This window comes from Acanthopagrus latus, chromosome 12, assembly GCF_904848185.1.
Source record: "Acanthopagrus latus isolate v.2019 chromosome 12, fAcaLat1.1, whole genome shotgun sequence".
In the NCBI taxonomy this organism is placed as follows: Eukaryota; Metazoa; Chordata; class Actinopteri; order Spariformes; family Sparidae; genus Acanthopagrus; species Acanthopagrus latus.
The window spans coordinates 26,489,350-26,509,177 of NC_051050.1; the positions used below are offsets into that span (position 1 = coordinate 26,489,350).

Genomic DNA, 19,828 nt, shown 5'->3' on the forward strand with positions numbered 1-19,828 from the left:
TGGGACTCGAACTTAGACTCAGTGAGGGAAAAAAAAGCATTACAACTAACCCACTACACCAGACTAACTACAGTTTTACTTACAGCATATCCTTTTAGCATAAGCACAGACACCTTTTGGACACAGAAGGTGGCAGGACAGCTTGTGACCACAGTGTCTATGCACCAAAAACATGATCAATGTATGTTCGTATCTGTAAGATTATGTTACAGGCCACTTTAACTGTGTAGGAATAACACTTGCTGCCCAAACGATGCAACAACTGGACAATGCAAAATTTTATGAAAATTGTCCTCCTCTTTATCAACTCAAAATATAGACTCAGTTATTTTCCATCATTCATGCATTCTATTTCATTTTACTTCATTATAGAAGGTTTTTACCAAGAAAGACTTATTTATGTTATAAATCATCACCGTACAGTCACTGTGGTCACAAGTTGATCTGGCCTTCTTCTGCGACCCAGAGGTGTCTGTGTGTCCGCTGTGAAGAGAGAAATAGGTCATACTGAGAGTCACCTGAGCGATTTGATTGGCAGGGTGGTTTGGCTGCAGCTCTTGTCTTATTTTCCCTCAGTGAATGTGAGTTCAAGTCCCGTAATTCTTTTATTTTATTATTATTTTTTTTAACTTTTACTTTATTTACAAGGTTTATAGTTCCCTTGTGTGATGCATGTTTACAGGGAGAAGTCACGAGTACGTGTTTTTAATAAAGGTTTATTAGAGATAGACACATTTACAGGAAGAGCAACGCTCCATTTTCCTGTTTACAACGTCCTCCGTAACAACCAGCAACTGAGGGTCAGACACGTTTAATCAAACAGCAGCCCGAACACGTATCAGGTGTGTTTTGACCAGAGAAAACCTGAACAAAGAGGCAGATCTGAGGACAGCTACGTCTTCTCTTCCCGTTTTCAACATCTGTTGTAGCTCCGGTGACCACAGACGCATTCGGCTGACGGTCGCCAGTTAACACAGCCCCGCGTTAATCCGAAACACCTGTCCGCCACGCAAGAAAGACATTTTCTAAATACATAAATGCCGAGTACGCGACAATGAATGACTTTTTAAAAGTAACGTGTCCAACACACACCTGCTATATGTCTGTCAGGATAACACCTCATGGGTCAGTCGCCCGAGTATCCAACACGGTATCGTGTGTGTGTGTGTGTGTGTGTGTGTGAGAGAGAGAGAGAGAGAGAGAGAGACCGACAGGTGGCGCCACTTCACCTTCACGCTGTTTGTAAAGCAGCAGCAGAAGAAGAAACTACAACAACAGCCTCAGTGGCCATTTTCCTCGTTCAGCTGCCCTCAGGCTGATGTTTTCTGGTTATTTCGTGTTTGAAATAAACAACAAAATACGGTTTTACTTGTTGTTACCTGAGCGCGAGACAGAAGCACGTCACAGCTGCTGTGATGGCGGCCGACCGGCGCGAGGACAAAGGTGAGGCAGAGCGAGCTGCTTTGTTAGCAGCAGTTAGCTGTAAGCATTAGCATGTGTGCTATTTTTGTTCTGTGAAGCACTCGTTGTTTCAGTTGCGGATCGATCATCTTCGGCACATCGAGACGTTATTAATAAGTGTGTTAGTCAGCGAGTGACTCGTTCACAGGTGAGTCACCGACCTGCAGCAGCTGTGACGTGTTTTCTCTTTCATTCATCATGGCGGCTAATGCTCATTAATCGATCCGTCTATCAAGCTCTTCTTATTGGAATCGATTATGTGTTTATAGCTACATATCGATAAGGTGTCGTCATTCAGTATCCCAGTCGTCAGACATCAATATTATGGGTTTTATTCATTCATTAATATCACGTTAACGTGTTCTGATAATATGACAATGAGAACTGATCAGCTCATTGATCACATGGTCCAATATGATACTCATGAGGAGAGCTGCAGTTTATGGATCAATATGGAATGTGTGACAACGTGATCAATTTCATAACAACTGATTAATGGATCTGAAGTCACATCAGGATAATAATTTTGAAATTAGAATGTGATGAAATGTGTTCTGAACATCGATCACAGCAAGCGATCATTTAAAGAGTTGTTGCTGAATGTTCACTGTGTGAACCACATGTTGGTTCTGTGTTGTGTTATTGTCATTCTGTCGCCAACACTGGATTCACATCGGATCCGTCAGTGCAGTGAAACACAGGTTTCCCTATAATGCGGATGTATTTTGGCTGCAGGGTGTAAATCTACAGTCCTGCTACACATCAACATGTTAGCATGCTAACACGATGCCTCACAGAGCTGCTGGCATCACAGTAGACTTTATGTCCCCGGTTTGCTTTCCTGGGTTATGACGTCCTCCTGCTGCTGTGACTTGAGTGTGAACAGTTTGTTGTTGTGGTTTCAGACGGCGAGCTGAACGTTCTTGAAGATCTTCTGACTGAAGCTCCGGATCAAGACGACGAGCTGTACAACCCCGAGACAGAGCGAGACGTCAGTGACAAGAAAGGTACAAGTACAATACAAATACTACGAGTTCTACTTCTGATGCTCACATTAAGTCATCTGTACTTGGGTGAGATGTTTAACCCTGCGCTCTGTCTGTCAGGAACAAAGAGGAAGAGTGAGCGTTCTGACAGCCAGGACTTAAAGAGACTCCGCCCCTCGTCGTGCCATGTCCCCTCCAGGTCCTCCTCCACCAATAAGAGAGCTCCGGGTCCACCTCTCTCATCCTCCTCCTCGAAGAAGGTGGCATCCAGCCCCCGTGGACGCCACGCTGCCGCCACCACCAGCAGCTACCGGCACGAATACTACGAGGAGAGAAAGGGGCGGCGAGGAGCTCGAGAACCAGCGAGAAGTCGGGTAGGAGATGAAGTACGACGCCGAGAGTCTCAAAGAGGCCTGGAGGGTCTGAGCCAGGTATTCATTATATTATTACTACTTAATAACACTAATGATAATAGTTCTCTCCATGCTAAGAGTGACTGAACACTAACTTTATAGTGATGTCAGATAAAAACTACCGTACAGCCAATCAGCTTCCAGTTTAATAGCCAAATATATTTATTTTCTGTTTGCATTCAGAAACTGCGACGTGACGAACGGCGAGTAAGCCCCTCCCCCCATGAGGATGAGAACCAATCAGAGGAGGAGGCAGCAGCAGAGTATGGTTCAGATCCAGGGTCACGAAGCTCCTCCCCGACAGCCTCCCATGTCGAGGAAGAGGAGGAGGAGGATCAAGAGGAGGAAGAGGAGGAGGAGGAGGAAGAAGAAGAAGAGGATGGCATGGAGGAAGAAGAAGAGGAGGAAGAGGAGGAAGGAGAGAAGGAGGACGAAGAGGAGGAAGATGAGGAGTATGAGCGTCGTGGCGGTGAAGGGAATGACTACGACACTCGCAGTGAGGCCGGCGACTCACGCTCCGCCTCCTCTGTCAGTTTCTCTGATGACGGCGAATCTGTGCACTCAGGCTCCGCCTCCGAGGCCTCAGGTAACCATGACAACAGTTTTCTTAATTCTGACCCACTCCAAAACCTACTGGGCACTTCAACTTCTGTCATCAAGTTAGTTTGAGAAGTAAAAACACAGAACACAGACGTCTGTAGCAGTGAGTTAATTCTGTGCTCTTATTCTGAAAGGTTCAGAGAAGAAGCGGGAGAAGCTGTCGTCGTCGGTCCGAGCCGTTCGCAAAGGGATGGAGAGTAAGGCGGTTAATATTATATACTAACGGATTGTGATCAAGGACACATGTCGTTTTGGTTCCTGCTCTCCAGTCAGAGATATTAATTACATTATTATTAGTGAGGTAGTCAGATTACTGCTAGTTCAATGTAAAGTAATCAGATTACAGTCACTTCCTGTGTTTTCAGGTATGTTGAACCTTGTTGTCCCTGCAGGAAAGTTTGTGATCTGTCAGGATCCGAGCAGTAAGCTGCGATACATCCTGCGAGAGGCTCGATTCTTCCTCATCAAGAGCAACAACCACGAGAACGTCTCGCTGGCTAAAGCGAAGGTTAGCTCGTGTTTACATGTTGTTTGTTGTTGTTGTTGTGTTGATGTCCGGTCTAATGAGAAGCCCTCTGTGTGACGCTCAGGGTGTTTGGTCCACACTGCCCGTCAACGAGAAGAAGCTGAACGCAGCTTTTCGCTCGGCTCGGAGCGTCGTCCTCGTCTTCTCTGTCAGGGAGAGTGGCAAATTCCAAGGTCATTATCACACAATGCTCATGAGCCCTTCCCCCTCTTCTTCATTAGTTCCAAAGATTTAAATTAAACCTTTTTCACCTTGTCTACTTTGTCTTCAGGTTTCGCTCGTTTGGCTTCAGAGTCTCATCATGGCGGATCACCAATCCACTGGGTTCTTCCTGCTGGCATGAACGCCAAGATGCTGGGCGGAGTCTTCAAGATCGACTGGCTCTGCAGGTAAACATGAGTGTATGTGTGTGATCATTACTGCCACATGTCTGGCCCAAATCTGACGACAGGACTACAAACCTACTCAACATCCACATGAGTCTTTGCTTTCATTGTGGTTCTTCAGCTGGATTCAGAATCCTCCTGAATGAAGCTCTGCTGTCTCCAGAGCAATGTTAGCCTGTCTGCCCTGCTAGCTTCATGTTACTGAATGAACCCTCACACTGTCTCTACCCGGGTAACATGGCTGTGATGTGTGTCTGCGAGGCTGTTGAGACATTGAGCCTCTCCTCAGCTCAGACCGTCAGCAGATACTGCATCTGCAGACCGACGCTGCTTAACAGTCTAAAAGCTTCTTGCCATCCCTGGTCACTTCTTACTCTTTATAAATATAAATGTTCTGCAGGTTTTCACACAGATTATGTTTTTCCAGGAGAGAGCTTCCGTTCACTAAGACGGCTCACCTGTCCAACCCCTGGAACGAACATAAGCCTGTCAAAATCGGACGTGATGGACAGGTGAGCTCGCTTCATTTCTTCTTCTTCTGCTGTTTTTTGTTTTTTTTTTAGTTGCATTAAACTTCTTTTTTCGTTTTTTTTTTGTTCAATATCTTTCAGGAGATCCAACCGGACATCGGCGCTCAGCTCTGTGCCCTGTTCCCATTGGACGAGAGTGTGGATATCCACCAGGTGGCTCGTCGTGTTCGTCACAAGCGTCGGACGCCGTCAGAGCCCCGGCCTCGGGGTCGACCGCCGCAACGCGAACCGGGAAGGTTAGCCAATCACCAAGCTACTCCTCCCGCTTCCTGTTCTTCTTCTACTGCTGCGACCACGGCGCCACCCGTTGCTGGATGACGGAGACGGCTGCTCTCTTTAGCCGGTGGCTAGCTTTTGGTGGCTAGCGTTGCCGGTTCTCTGGTTGTTGTTGTTTTCCAGTCTGGAGTTTTCCACCGGAGTGACGCCTCGTCCGCGTCTTAAAGAGTCAGGCAGGAAATCAAAGATCCTCGTTAACGAGTGTCGAAGTCCCAGAATGATTCTCAGTTTAAATCAATTGTGTTTGAAATTTAAATAAGAAACAAGGTTATTTGTCTTTTTTAATTTAATTTGGTATATTTTTTTAGTTGTTAAATTACAGCTGAGATTTCAGAAATTGAATTTTCTAAATTTTGTTGTTTCTAAATTTCTGCTCTGAAGCTCTTCTTCCTCTGCAGGAGCTTCGTACTTCAGGAGTCTAAAAATCAAAATGTTTAGCTGGACTGTGGCCGACCCTTTCAGAATAAAAGCAGAAAGGACAAGCGTCACTGGCCGGACTGATGGAGGAGGGGGTGGGCGAGGGGCGAGCGAGCGAGCGAGGTAGAACTAAAGCAGAGAGAGAGAGAGAGAGAGAGAGCTGCCAGCGAACTGTTTCTGGCTCTTTGAGGAGGTGGAGCAGGTGGGGGGTGGCCTCTGGACTATATCCAATGAGCAGCTGTGGTGTGTCTGAGGGGGCAGGGTTTCTCCACCTGTTCAAACAAGGTAAATTACAGAATTAGAGAAAAAGATGGACTCAACAAAAATAAATAAATCCGCTCGGACTGAAAAAATGATCTCCTCCCTCCTCCCGCCTCCCTCCTCCATGAAAGGACAGTTAAATAATCCTCCACCCTCCCCAACACACACACACTGAGTCAGGACTGAGCTCATTGTTAACCACAAACTGCTGATGTTTATTGGTGTGTGTGTGTTTGTGAACTGAATATAAAGTGTGTGTGGGAGGAGGAGGAGGAGGAGGAGGGGAAATAAAAATAGAAGCATCCAGAACGACGGAGCAACAGAAAGGTTTCTGTTTAAAGGACTGGTGCTGGTCTGGAGGGGGTGGGGCTGGGCCAGAGGGGGCGGGCTTTGTGTAATGATTGACAGGACTGCACCATCATCATCATCATCATCACCCCCCTCCACCCTTTCAAAATAAGAGGGTTTGTTTAAAAAAGCCTTTACATGGACTGATGAGGAGAAAAACTGTTTTTATAATCAAAAGTGTTGTTGACACATTCAGACAAGCCCCTCCCACATTTGCAAGACCGGTATGTTGTCCCTTTAAGAGACTTCTTCTTCTTTGTTTGTTGTTTTATTGTTGTGTGTGTGTGTGTGTGTGTGTGTGGGTAGCAAATATTTGTCAAAGTGATGTCACAGATGAGTCGGAACACAAGTTTACATACATATGGACCAGAACAGAACCTCCCTCAGAGCCTCGGGACGGACCACCAAGACCACCACAGAGACAAAGACAGCAAGTGTAGTATCAGCAGAGGAGGACCGGGGACGGGTGGAGGACCAGTAGGCAGGTGGAAGACCAGGGGACGGGTGGAGGACCAGTAGGCAGGTGGAAGACCAGGGGACGGGTGGAGGACCAGTAGGCAGGTGGAAGTCCAGGGGACGGGTGGAGGACCAGTAGGCAGGTGGAAGACCAGGGGACGGGTGGAGGACCAGTAGTCAGGTGGAAGACCAGGGGACGGGTGGAGGACCAGTAGGCAGGTGGAAGGCCAGGGGACGGGTGGAGGACCAGTAGGCAGGTGGAAGACCAGGGGACGGGTGGAGGACCAGTAGTCAGGTGGAAGACCAGGGGACGGGTGGAGGACCAGTAGTCAGGTGGAAGACCAGGGGACGGGTGGAGGACCAGTAGTCGGGTGGAGGACCAGTAGTCAGGTGGAAGACCAGGGGACGGGTGGAGGACCAGTAGGCAGGTGGAAGTCCAGGGGGCGGGTGGAGGACCAGTAGGCAGGTGGAAGACCAGGGGACGGGTGGAGGACCAGTAGGCAGGTGGAAGTCCAGGGGACGGGTGGAGGACCAGTAGTCATGACCAGTAGCCAGGTATAAAACACATGTGCCTGTGCAGTGTGAGACAGGTGTGCAGCCGACTGCAGGTGTTTGTTTGGAGCTAATGTTAAATGTAAACACACCTGGTCTCACCTGTGATGACAGCTAGAACCTTCATCTTGTATTAGTCGCTGTAGAAACACACCTGATGACCTGATTTGGGGGAGTTTTCTTCTTCTGTTTGAGTTTGACCTGAGTCCACCAGTGTGTGTTGATGTGTGTGTGTGTGTGTGTGTGTACTGTGTGTTTGTGTTTGTCTTACTTATTGACTTGTCTACGTAGGCGTCGCCCTGAAGAGTACGACCTTCACGGCAGGAAGCGACCGCGAGCCGACGGTCCGCCTGACTTCAACCAGCGAGCAGGTCGTTAATCTGAAACCACCAGTCTGCAGTTTATTTTAATGTCTGATGATAAATGAGACCTTGTTATGTGTTGATGTAAACACAGCTGACCCTTCTGTGTAATCACACTCTTACTGTAAATGTTTGACACTTTTATTTTGAGTTAAAATATTTTAAAATATTTTTTCTGACATTATTTTCAGTTTTTCTGTCTTGAGCTGTATTTGATCTGAAGGTCTGAACATTTAAATGTGACTCAGTGTTCTGACCCGTTTGTACTGCTCAGCTCAGAATCTGTTCACATTTAACACAAGAGTTTAATTTGTTTTCAGGGTTCATCCAGGACCTTCGGAACCAGCCGGTGGACAGGTGAGAAACACTTTGTCATCCACTTGGAACAGTTCAAAGGAAGTAGGTGGGGCCACAGCAGTATTCACCAGTAAAACGTGACCAACAATGCAACAGCAACAACCTTTTGAAAATCATATAATTATCTACATTCAGACTGAGTTTATATTATTATTTTTTTTATTGTATTTACATGTTTTCATTATTAAAAAATGACAAACGCTTTAAAGATAAAATTATTCTAATGTAATTTTTTGTTTTCAGACGATTTTCCAGCGTAAGACGAGACGTGTTTCTCAACGGGGTGAGTTGCTAGCATGTTAGCCTAGCTTCATCTTAACATGTTTGTGTGTGCGTGGTCAGGTGAGTGTATTTGTGTGTGTGTGTGTGTGTGTGTGTTGAGGTGTGATCAGTGCTCACCTGTGCTTTCTGTTTCAGTCTTATAACGACTACATGAGGGACTACCACCACAGCGTTGGTCCTCCGGCTCCGTGGCAGACTCTGGTGTGACTCTGTCATTAATCCTGTTTACTGATCGATCAGGTTATTGGCAACAACTCACATGATGTCGTGTACTTGTCTCCAGGCGGCGTACCCCGGCGTGGAGCAACCTCCCCCACATCACCCCCCCTACTACCATCACAGCCACCCCCCGCCGCCCCCTCACCAGGCCTACCATCACCACCACCACCCCCCTCTACCGCCACACGAGGCTCCGCCCCCCCGCTTTAGAGACAAACAGCGAGCGCCACAACATCGCGCCTTTACCTCCAGCCCAGTGAGTCTCTGGTTTCTACTGAGATACTACTGACTGCAGTTACGTCTGTCTCTGACTTATTTTTTAGTATTTAAGTATTTTTTTGGCCTTAATGGCTTTATTGATAGCACAGCTGAAGAAGGTGACAAGAAACAGAATGAGAGAGAGAGGGGGAGGGACACGCAGCAAATGGTACCCAGGCCGGGAGTCGAACCTGGGTCCGCTGCAGCGAGGACAAAGCCTCTGTACATCTGTCTACCAACTGAGCTAAACGGCACCTGACTTCCTGTCTGTTTGACTTCCTGTGTCTCTGACTTCCTGTCTCTTTAATAGATTGATGATGAGACCTGATATTTGCTTCTGAAGGATCAATAATCTCATTGATCTTTTTTGTTTGTTTGTTTCCCCAACATGCAGCATGACTACGACATGCGTGTGGATGACTTCCTGCGGCGGACGCAGGCAGTAGTGAGCAGTCGGCGTGAGCGTGAACGGCAGCGTGAACGCGATCGTGGTGGACCACGCCGCGAGAGGGAGAGGGAGCGAGCGAGGGACAGAGAGAGAGAGAGAGAGAGGGACAAGGAGAGGGGACGGTACCGAAGGTGATCTGATGACATCATATCCTGTCAGCCTGTAGAGGCTTTTATTGAGACAGTCAGCAGTGGTTTGGACGGTTTCCTGTTTTTGTTATTTTTGTTAATTATGAATAAAAAAATTAAACAAGCTCCATGATGACATCATCAGTTTTTATGTGAATTAAAACAAAAAATGTGGTTAATGGTGAGTTTGATCCAAACTTTTATTTTGATGATCCTGTGGTAAAAGGGAAGTGACATCACAGGTAAAGGTGTTAAAACAGAAAATGTAACTTAATTTTTACTGTGTAATCTCTTCTTAGCGTTCACTCTTCATTTCCCAGAATCCTCTCTGTGGGTAGCCAACATGAGGGGCGTGGCCGCTGAAAGGTCGCATGATGATGATCAGCAGGACATTTATTTCATTTTTCTCCAATCATTGTTTATTTTATTGTGAAAGGTTCAGACTCCAGATTTTAGTTTAATTTTTAGATGATTTTTGTGAAATAAAACTTGTCCAGCTTTGTTTATTTATTTCTCTTTTTAGTTTTATTTTGTATTTCACTTCTTGTACAGACTCTATTAAAACATTTAAAGAGTCTTGTTTTTGTTTTTACTTTTAAGTGTTTTCACTCTTTCACTCCTGCTGCCATTTTTTAATACATTGAAAGAAATTTTGCTTCCTGTAAAACTCAAATGTTTTTTGTTTTTCTGCTTCTGACTGATTGGTTGTTACCATGGTGACCAAAAGTCCAGCTGATCAGTATTATTGTGTGATTGATCTGATCTGTGTTAAAAGACTATTTGAAAATGAAACTTTATCATTTTCCTGTTTCTGATTGGAGGGGCAGAGCTTCTGTTCTGTTCTGTTTTTGTACAAAATAAAAATAACACCTGAAATCAGCTGATTTGTGTTTTTGTGTGAAAATAAAGTTACTGAGAATACATCGGTTGTAATCTGATTACCTTCAAAAGACTTCTACCAATGACGATTAGATTGGACAGGAGCAGCTTTGTGACGACACTGAACCGATTTTGTTTACTTTAACAACCACAAACAAAATAATGTTTACTTCTGACTTCCTGTTTGCTCTGCTGCTCTTCTTCTGTCTGTGGCGTGGAGATGCCTGCTGCTGATGGACAACAGTTTGTTTACATGAAGGATCTGAAATATTCCATTATTTATTAGTTCATCAAACTCTTCTCATCTTCAGTCATTCTTCTCTCTTCGTCGCTGGCTGCTGCATCGCAGGAAGAAGCGGATGCTGCCCCAGACGATGGTGGTGGCGATCAGCATGGCGCCCAGCAGGGCGGCGCCAGTGTCCAAGCTGTAATACTGGAACCAGGTCAGGTCATGTGACGCCAGGTGCAGGTGTGGTGCTCCACTGTGTCGCATCACAAACTCCACCCAGAAGACAGCGGTGCTCAGTGGCGCCACCGGCTGGTCACGATGAAGCACTGACAGCCGCTCCATGTTGGACTTGTAGCTGAGCATCATGGGAGAGAAAACAGGTCATATTGATGTTTTACTGTTGTTAACGCACTTTTATTGTGAAAGGGCAAAGGGAAAGACAGGAAATTGATTTTATTCAACAAGTTTGACTGTTTAGAAACATTCAAGCTAAAGCTTCCTGTGACATCACTCTCACCTCGGCTCGTTGATGACGGCGAGCAGCGCCTCTGTCAGCTCATCAGAGGTCAGACGGTTGAAGTCGAGGACGATGGCGGCCCCACGGCGACTCAGACGTGCAAGGTTATCAGGCTGATCCCCAAACAGTGGGATTCCGACTAGCGGCACACCGTGATACACGGCCTCATACAAACCGTTGGTGCCGCCGTGCGTCACAAACGCTTTTGTCTTTGGGTGACCTGAGCAGGAGGAAACATTGGACTTTTAATGTGAAAGGACTGTTAAACCAGAAGAATCAAATCCATTTAAATTTACAATGTGGCTGTGGCTCAGGGGCAGAGGCAGTGTCTGTATCGCTGGTCGCTGGTTCAATTCCCCTGGTCTGCATGTCGAAGGGTCATCGGGCAAGATACTGAACCCCAACCTGCTCCTGACACTGGTCCATCATCCTGCTTCACCTCAAAACAGCTCGTCTCACCTGCTACCTCCTTCTGCCTCCTTCTGCCTCCTGCTGCCTCCTGCTGCCTCCTGCTCCACCACCTGCTGCCTCCTGCTGCCTCCTGCTCCTCCTGCTCCACCACCTGCTGCCTCCTTCTGCCTCCTGCTGCCTCCTGCTCCACCTGCTGCCTCCTGCTGCCTCCTGCTGCCTCCTGCTCCACCACCTGCTGCCTCCTGCTGCCTCCTGCTGCCTCCTTCTGCCTCCTGCTGCCTCCTGCTCCACCTGCTGCCTCTTGCTGCCTCCTGCTGCCTCCTGCTCCACCTGCTGCCTCTTGCTGCCTCCTGCTGCCTCCTGCTCCACCACCTGCTGCCTCCTGCTGCCTCCTGCTCCACCACCTGCTGCCTCCTGCTCCACCTCCTGCTGCCTCCTGCTCCACCTGCTCCACCTCCTGCTGCCTCCTGCTCCACCTTCTGCTCCACCTGCTCCACCTGCTGCCTCCTGCTCCACCTCCTGCTCCACCTGCTCCACCTGCTGCCTCCGCTCTGGCACCAAACTCTCTTCAATAGTCGAGACCGAGTACTGGACCTAACAGCCTTCCACAGCTGGCCCCACCCCCTGAATGCTCCTCTAACGCATCAGAGACACACCCACCCAAAGCCACCCAGCACCACCTGTCTCCACCCTTTCCTTTAATGACATTATCACGTCAACTGTCTTTAACATTTGTGTGTGTGTGTGTATGTGTGTACCCAACAGGTCGTTCTGAGGGATCCAATCAGAGAGCTTGGTGTTTGCTGCCAGCATTGTGGGCGTGTCTCCGCTGAACCTCCAGATCACCTGAACACAGTCATTCAAATCAAAGATCTTTACGTTATCAGCTTTTGTCCAAAGTGACTCACAGTAGTTCATTCACACACTGAGGCGGTGGCGGTGGCGGCAGCCATGCAGGACGAGCATCAGGAGGAGTTTGGGGTTCAGTGTCTTGCCCAAGGACACTTTGACATGTAGACCAGGGGAATCAAACCAGAGACCTTCTGATAATATGACGCTGGCTCGACCCCTGAGCCTCAGCCCCCCCATCTTTGTTAGTACGGACAGTTTGAAAAAGAACGATAAACAGCTGTTAGTGGTAACCGTGACGACACATAAATCAACGTCATGTGATGATGTGATCAGGTGAGTTTTCAGTGTTTATTATTCATGATTGTTGTTTATGTTGATTGTTATCATTTATGATGTATTTGTTGTTGTTATGATGGAGGTGAATGTTTAACTTGTCTCTGTCCCAGAACACATAAATCTGAGTGGGCGGAGCTTCTGACCTTCTGTGGGATTTGACCAAAGGCGGTGGCGATGACATCAGCCCGCTCCGCCGTTAGGTTGGTTACCATGGAGCCAAAGGAAACTACCACCACACCGGCGTCAGCTGAACTCTGCACGATGGCCTCCAAGTCCTGGAGGAAATGACATCATCATTACGTCATCATCAGCAAGTTCTGTATACCTGTGAAATTTCAAAATACAACTTCCTGTCAGTCAACTCGTGCCTCTGGCAGCTGATTGGCTGGTTTGCAGTGCAGACCGCCCACGTATTTGAAGTTGGGTGGGATCGGCCGCGGCGTCTCCAAGTCCCAGAAGGTCCTGATGAGCCAGATGTCAGCGTTCCCCAGAGTGGAGCAGGCGCTGCTGGGACTTCCTGTCCACACAGGAAACAGCACCATCATGTTTTTATTCTGAAGGGACACTCAGGAAACTCTGGCATCACTCATTTATTGTTTTCTAAAAGAAACAGACAGACAGGCTGTGTCTCAATTCAGTGCCAGTATCCTTCAAGGACCCATCCTTCCCTGCCAGCAAAGGCCGAGTCCTTCAGAGAGACCTGCAGGCCGCGTCAACTGTTGTTAATGGGACAGTCTACTCTTCGGAGCATTTCCTGGTTGCATCACCAGATGGTCCCGCCCCTACCTGCACATCACTATTTATGCAGCCCAGGTCTGCGAAAGTGACAAGAAGAGTAAAGTTTGACTGTCAGACCTGTTCGAGCTGCAGGAATTCCTGATTTCCTTTTTAATCCTGCTCCATGTGGAGGAAGAGGAGAAGCGGCTGGTTTATGTCCGGCTGAGAGGACCGTGGAGAGGTAAACCTGTTATTGATCCCACAGTAATGTTATCATTATTATCAATATTAGCTAGCTAACAGTTTGGGGTCATTAACATACTGATACATTACGTTAATGCTGACATAAACTGCTGATCGCCACATATGTTTTTATTTTAATTTTAAAGGCATTGTATTTAAAATGTTTGGCCGATAGTTTTGTTTGTTGTAATGATTTATTATTATTATTATTATTATTATTATGAAATTGATCTTAAATCATTCTCAGTGACATGGCAGCTGTGGATGGAGTCAGAACTGCAGACCCAGTTGATGGACGATGTGGTGGACAGAGGACACTGGACCCCCAGACACCCTGAGTACCGACCCAGATGATGTCCCACTGACACCATCCAGCCCAGCAGCACTGCAGGGACTCCTGCTCAGCCTGCTACTGTCCATCATCTGTAACTGTTTTAATATTGTTTTTAATAATAACTGTTTTTGTTTATAGTCAATAATAATCTGTAAATAGCTATTTATGCTGTGATTTTGTAAACAGTTGTAAATATTAAGACCTTAATAATAAAAGAAAACATTTGTTCCCTTGTTGTCCCTGAAAAGTAGCACTTGATGCTGTTTGCGGTTATAAATTGAACTTAAGCTGTAAATACTGAATGCAACAGACAACGTGTAACTATACAACAATTTTTATTTCATGAATTATATAAAATGAACTATTATGAACAAATAATTTGAAATAACTCATACATTAACCAAATAACAACAGATATAATGTAAAGATTGTCCTCTGCAGCAGAGAAGAGTCTCTCCATCCTCTCTGCAGCCTCGTGTCCTCCTCCCTCCTCCTCCTCCTCCTCCTCTTCCTCCTCAGCCCTGGCTGGCTCTCCTCCTCCTTATCGTCGTCTTCCTCCTCCCTCCTCCTGGTCACTTGGCCCTGGTGTGTCCTCAGGGATGGAGGCAGTTAGGACGGGGGGGTAGGGGGCAACACCTGATCCATGAGGACAAACCAGGACCCAGTAGCAGCTCTGGGCCTCCCGCGGACCCTCTGCTGTCCCTGGATATTAGCAATCCTGAGGCAGTGGAAATCAATCACGTCAGCATATTATGCATTAACTTGCAAGGGTAAAACAAATATAATTTAGTTTCCACATCGTCATTCAAACCTGCAGCTACTTTATTCTTGATTACTTATTTATTATTGCCTTACTTCCATCCAGCCGGTGGAATGTTTCACTCTGTGAACAAATGTTGTTCTGACCTCGGACAGTGATGAAGCTCTCTGTTGCTCCCTAAAACACAATGAAATGTAAAAGATATGTGAAGATAATCCTAAACTTAGTTCTTTATTCAAATGTTTAACTAGACTTTATAGTTTACAGTCTGGAAATAAAGTAGCGATCACAGTCTGATCTGAATCTGCTCATCTTGGTCCATTTATGTACAGAAAGTATAAACAGTCTCTAACATCTCCACAGTCACAATACGATATAAGATATAAGTCTGAACGTCTAACGGTTGAAAGTGAAGGCTTGTAAGGCTCCAAAGCATCAAGCTGATTACCAACGTATTCTAACTGACATTTTGAGGTTTTATCTGGCGTTGGATGTTCAAATTAGTAAAAACCGAGTATAGACCCAATACTTACATTTAAATGTGAGATCTGCACCACTTGAGGTCGCCATCATTTATTTATTTATTTATTCTCTTTGGCCGCGCAAAGAATCCTGGGATACGAGAGTCCACGAAGGATCACAGCAGTGCGTCCTCCAGGAAAAACGAAAAGAAGGAGGAGCTTCGAACCGGGACGGACTTCAGATGTTCCTCAGTAGGATGCACACACACACACACACACACACACACACACACACACACACACACACACACACACACACACACACACACACACACACACACACACACACGTGTCCCTGATACTTTCGGGTTGTGTTTTGCAGGTTCTAAATGGAGTGTCGTCAGCTGCATGAGTAACACCTGGGCCAGTGTGCTCTGCCTCTCTGGGGGACTGATTCTTGCTCACCAGCAGCACGTTTTCCTTGTTTCTTTTGTTCTGCACACATATTGTCACACACGCTTACATGCTTTCATGACTGATACTGATGTTGACACGTTTTCATTGGTTGATTCACGCATGTGAGACTAATAAACACCACTTGCTAGTAGCCAGCTCGTGTTTGTCTCCCTACTTTGGCACAGCCTTGAAGCTGGGTTGTGACAACAGACAGACAGACAGACACACACAGTAGTTTGTGTGGCTTGGCCCCGCCCTCTGACCTTTGACCTCACTGTAATACTGATCCAGCGTCAGCCTCCAGAACACCTCCATCATCACTGACAGCCACACGTACGTCACAACGCTGATCAGCCGCTCCACAAACGTCATGTGGTCGCCATACGGCAGCGGAGCTGGCGGGATGTAGGACGGCGGCGCCGGCGCATGGCCACAGTGGCGCTCCAAGACCCCGCCGAGGGAGAAGCGAAGGGAGATGATGAGGGGCAAGCCGAGCACGTCGGCCACCAGGTCACCACACATCACCATCGGGTCGAGCAGCACGGCGTCGAACGCAGCGTCCCGCAACGTCACCATCAGCTGCTCGTTCTTCAACATGGAGTCACACTGCTGCATCCCGAGGCCGACAGACCGGCTCAGCCAATCACGAGCCTTCAGGAACTTCGTGAGTGGAGACGAGACGTGAGACTCGTACATGGCGAAGTAGATTAACTCCTCCGTGAGGCCGTGAAGCTCCGCCCGACTGAACGGGACCTGGAAAAGAAAACAAACACACATGTCCTCAATTAAAAATGGCAGCGAAGGTCTTTGAATGTGTTTGAAATTTCTTGAAAGCCATTGAAAGTTTTTGAAAATCTTTGACGTCTTTGAAAGTCTTTGAACATTTTTTAAGTCTTTGAAAGTCTTTGAACATTTTTAAAGTCTTTGAAAATCTTTGAAAGTCTTTGAACATTTTGAAAGTCTTTGACAGTCTTTGAAAGTCTTTGAAAGTTAACCCTTGTCTGAAGCAGATGTCACCTTGAAAACCAGAAAGTTGAACTTGGCGGCATCTCGGCTGTTGTTGTAGCCGACTGACGGCGAGGCGTCGGGGACCAACACGGTGACAGAGTGGTTCCTCTTCACCAGCTCCTCCATGATGTTCCGCATGTTCAACCAATGGCTGTACTCGCCTGGAAAAACCAGAACATGGCCGCCATCAACTGGAGCGTGAAGATGAGGGAGGAAGAAGGAGGGAAGAAGAAGAAGAAGAAGACGAAGACGAGGAGGAGGAGGGCAACCCTTCATCTCGCTCTGACAACAACTCACACTGACTGCAGAGTGCAGCTGATCAAAGGTCTGTCAGATAAGAGCTGCACTCTGATTGGACAGTGACTTTACTTTCTAGTGTGACACTCTGGTAATTTCCTGCTGAGTTCCCTGAAGTGACGTCACTGACGAAACTGTCAAAGAACCAATCAGCTGCTGCTTCACTGCTTACCGTTTCTAAACAAACCCCGCCCTCCTCACGCCACGAACCGTCCAATCAGCGGGGGTGTATGTTGACTCACTGCAGCCGAGCATGCGCAGAATCGATCAGCGGCGATCACACCCAATGCATGCTGGTTAGATTAATTTCCGACTTGATCCCGACTTGCTCTGACGTCATGCACACGTTTCGACGGTAATCTGACGGGAGGAGGCGCTGCAGCTGCTCCGCACTGACTGCAGGACCGCACTGCATGATGGGAAACACCTGGCTGCCCGCTGATCTAACAGCTGATTGGTTCAGACGTTGACTCAATGATATAACGTTTATCTGTGCTGAGCTAGAGAGAGTTGATGTGATGTTGAAGGTTTACTGCGTCAGCAGACTGAATGTTATAAATAAACAATAAAGAATTATTAACTGCTGACTCAATTAAATCTGTAAAGATTCAACAACAGTCAAACATCGTTTATCAGTCTAACGCAGAAATCATCTGAGCTCAGAGTTCACGTGTGATTCATGAAACGTTCATATCTCGCCGATCACAGCGTTAAAAATGATAAATGTGGCGACTGAAAAGTCACTGAAATATCACGCCTTAAATACTCTCAGTTTGGAGGCCTCGCCCCGAGAGTTTACCACATGGAGATGCGTAATACGTCCAAGAAGAGGAACTTCTCCGACCTGGAAATTGAGACCATAAGATCGCAGGTACAATTAAACAAAGCAGTTTAATTTGGAAGCTTGAAAAGTGGCTTCAGAGGAAGTCGGAAAGATGCTGCATGGAGGGAAATCACTGCGGTCAACAGCTGAGGTTTATTTGATTTACATCCACAATATGTAGCCTATAGTTATATATGTATATTATATGTAACCGACTATATCGCAATGTATAGTTAGGTCAAGAAAAAATGGTCAGACCTCAAACTTGCCACCAAGCTGGTACCCTCAGGCTCGGTACCAGCTGACCCGGCCCTGCACGGACCCAGAGGAGCGGCTGGCCGCTGATCGTGTCGGCTGCAGTTTCGGACATAAGCGGCGGAGGAGACACAGACGGACCACCTGAGTCTGAGCCGGATCATGGTAAACATTTAATAGCCTACTAATAATAAATGTACTGGGTTCCCTGAGTGCTTGAAGCATTTTGGCTGTTTAGCCTAAATCTAAATGAACTACAGCCGCACGGTGCTGGAAAAACTTGCAAATGCAACTTAAAGTGTTTGTATCTGACTTGGGAAAAGGCGCAGGAATCATGTTTGTAGTTTAAATAATTACTCGGTTGCAGTCAAAGTTTATTTCCTTATTTAAATGATGTTTCAGATCATTCGGAGCCAGGCGAGTGGTGTTCCGGCTTCAGCTGCAGGCTTCAGTCTGGAGCCGGTCATCTGCCAGCTGTGTGTGCGGCCGCGTGTCCTCAGCCGCCCGTGCGCCTCCACCAAGACCCTGATTGTGACAGCAGAGGTCCTGGAAAAACAAACCGAGATGTGTCGGAGATAAATCGCTCACTAACAGCAGTTAACGACACTTTAAAAGAGAAACGAAAACCTGAAACGTGCGTCACATGAATAAAATGTTTGACTAAATGCGTATTTGCGCATGGTTGAGTCTGCGCTCCTGCTGGGTTGCAGGGTTAGCCAGTGGAGTTACAAGGTATTCCTTGAGGGAATAACCTTAGCACATGCATCATACCAAAATGTTAGTAATTTGATTAGTTTTAGAGTATGAATTTAACGCAGTAGTTAGGCTACACCGAGGAGATGACTCCGGCCCTGCAGTGCGCCCTCCTGCGGCCGTGTCCCTGCTGCTGTTTTGCCAAATGAAGAAGACATGTGTTCCCCGGGCCTCCTATACCAGAGAGAGCCTGGCGTCACGAATGACCCGAAGGTTTATGGAGTGATAGAAGGTTTGATGAATGTGTAATCATTCATGGACGGTGGCTTCAGACGCACATGGCTACAATCAATCGCACCAATCACATCAGGAAACCCAGCAATCTCGTAAAATTCTCTCTTGATCACAGTTTGCTGAGCATCATTGTAAGGAAATTGAATGTACTGACGAGAAAGAGACTTGATAGCTGCCAACACTGCTGGCTGTGATTACCGGACCAATCCCCGATCTCCCGCTCAAAGGTCCCGGTGGAGAGGAGAGCACCTGCACTGGCACAGGTATCCCCCATGTTATCCCACTGGCTTTATGTGGAAGTGTCGTTGGGCCAGAACCTGAAGCCCGGCCTGCTCCTGAGGTGCTGCTCGAACATGGCAGCCGCCACCATCAGTGTGTGAATGTGTGCGTGAATTACTGTCAGTCACTTTGGACGGAAGCGTCAATACAAACAAAACCAAAGTCCTGATGTTCTCCAGAACCACAGATCTCACACGGTCTGCATGTAACAGGAAACAAAGGGCTTCTGAATACAAATATCTGTATACTGGTTGGATCAGAAACACACAGCTAAATGTTATATTAACACACTTCTCAGCAAGATAAAACAAACGGGTCATTGAAGCGGTCTTGTTATTGGTCCTGAATTATTGTGATGTCATCGACGGACCTGCATCTGTCTCCACTCTTCCTCCAGAAGACCGAGTTCATCTTCATCGGATTCATTGTTGGTGACTGTTGCTCCTCTCATCATATGAAGCAGCTGTAAGATGTGACAGCTGTATTCTGTCATATTGATTCGTATCTGTTATCATTATCATGAACCCGTCACGTGTGTGCACGTATTTTGTTTGTAACGTGTGCTCTCCACATTACTGAGGTCCAGGGCTTGCCATTGAGATTGAGATAAAGATGAATGAATATGTCACCTGAGCAGTGGTCTTCAGACACACCTGCTGTGTTTGGAAACAGACACACTGACTATGATGACTGACGAGCTTCAGGTCCTGTCAGTGTT

General features: G+C 47.0%; 2 protein-coding genes and 1 long non-coding RNA gene across 4 annotated transcripts; 1 reads left to right on the forward strand and 2 right to left on the reverse strand.

Moving 5' to 3' along the window:
* Positions 1 to 1,241: 1,241 nt before the first annotated feature.
* ythdc1 (YTH domain containing 1) lies at positions 1,242 to 10,145 on the forward strand. The gene is made up of 16 exons (XM_037118284.1): positions 1,242 to 1,443; positions 2,367 to 2,468; positions 2,568 to 2,878; positions 3,044 to 3,446; positions 3,595 to 3,657; positions 3,853 to 3,968; positions 4,051 to 4,159; positions 4,258 to 4,375; positions 4,800 to 4,884; positions 4,984 to 5,138; positions 7,504 to 7,583; positions 7,895 to 7,931; positions 8,175 to 8,214; positions 8,349 to 8,414; positions 8,497 to 8,688; positions 9,085 to 10,145. The coding sequence occupies exons 1-16, from the start codon at positions 1,416 to 1,418 to the stop codon at positions 9,271 to 9,273; spliced, it is 2,094 nt and encodes a 697-aa protein (XP_036974179.1). The 5' UTR covers positions 1,242 to 1,415; the 3' UTR covers positions 9,274 to 10,145.
* Positions 9,448 to 17,502, reverse strand: LOC119030572 (UDP-glucuronosyltransferase 2A1-like). 2 transcript variants are annotated; one of them, XM_037118285.1, is made up of 7 exons: positions 16,479 to 17,502; positions 15,725 to 16,214; positions 12,859 to 13,007; positions 12,634 to 12,765; positions 12,061 to 12,148; positions 10,892 to 11,111; positions 9,448 to 10,729 (listed from the first exon to the last, which is right to left on the reverse strand). In XM_037118285.1, the coding sequence occupies exons 1-7, from the start codon at positions 16,743 to 16,745 to the stop codon at positions 10,453 to 10,455; spliced, it is 1,623 nt and encodes a 540-aa protein (XP_036974180.1). In that variant the 5' UTR covers positions 16,746 to 17,502; the 3' UTR covers positions 9,448 to 10,452. The 2 variants fall into 2 exon arrangements, with proteins under 2 accessions (XP_036974180.1, XP_036974181.1); XM_037118286.1 differs by lacking the exon at positions 16,479 to 17,502 and having other exon boundaries at positions 12,859 to 13,090; positions 15,725 to 15,851.
* A 698-nt stretch (positions 17,503 to 18,200) lies between these two features.
* Positions 18,201 to 19,760, reverse strand: LOC119030578. The gene is made up of 2 exons (XR_005078332.1): positions 18,986 to 19,760; positions 18,201 to 18,390 (listed from the first exon to the last, which is right to left on the reverse strand). It is a non-coding gene; the product is annotated as an uncharacterized LOC119030578 (long non-coding RNA).
* Between the last annotated feature and the right edge of the window lie 68 nt (positions 19,761 to 19,828).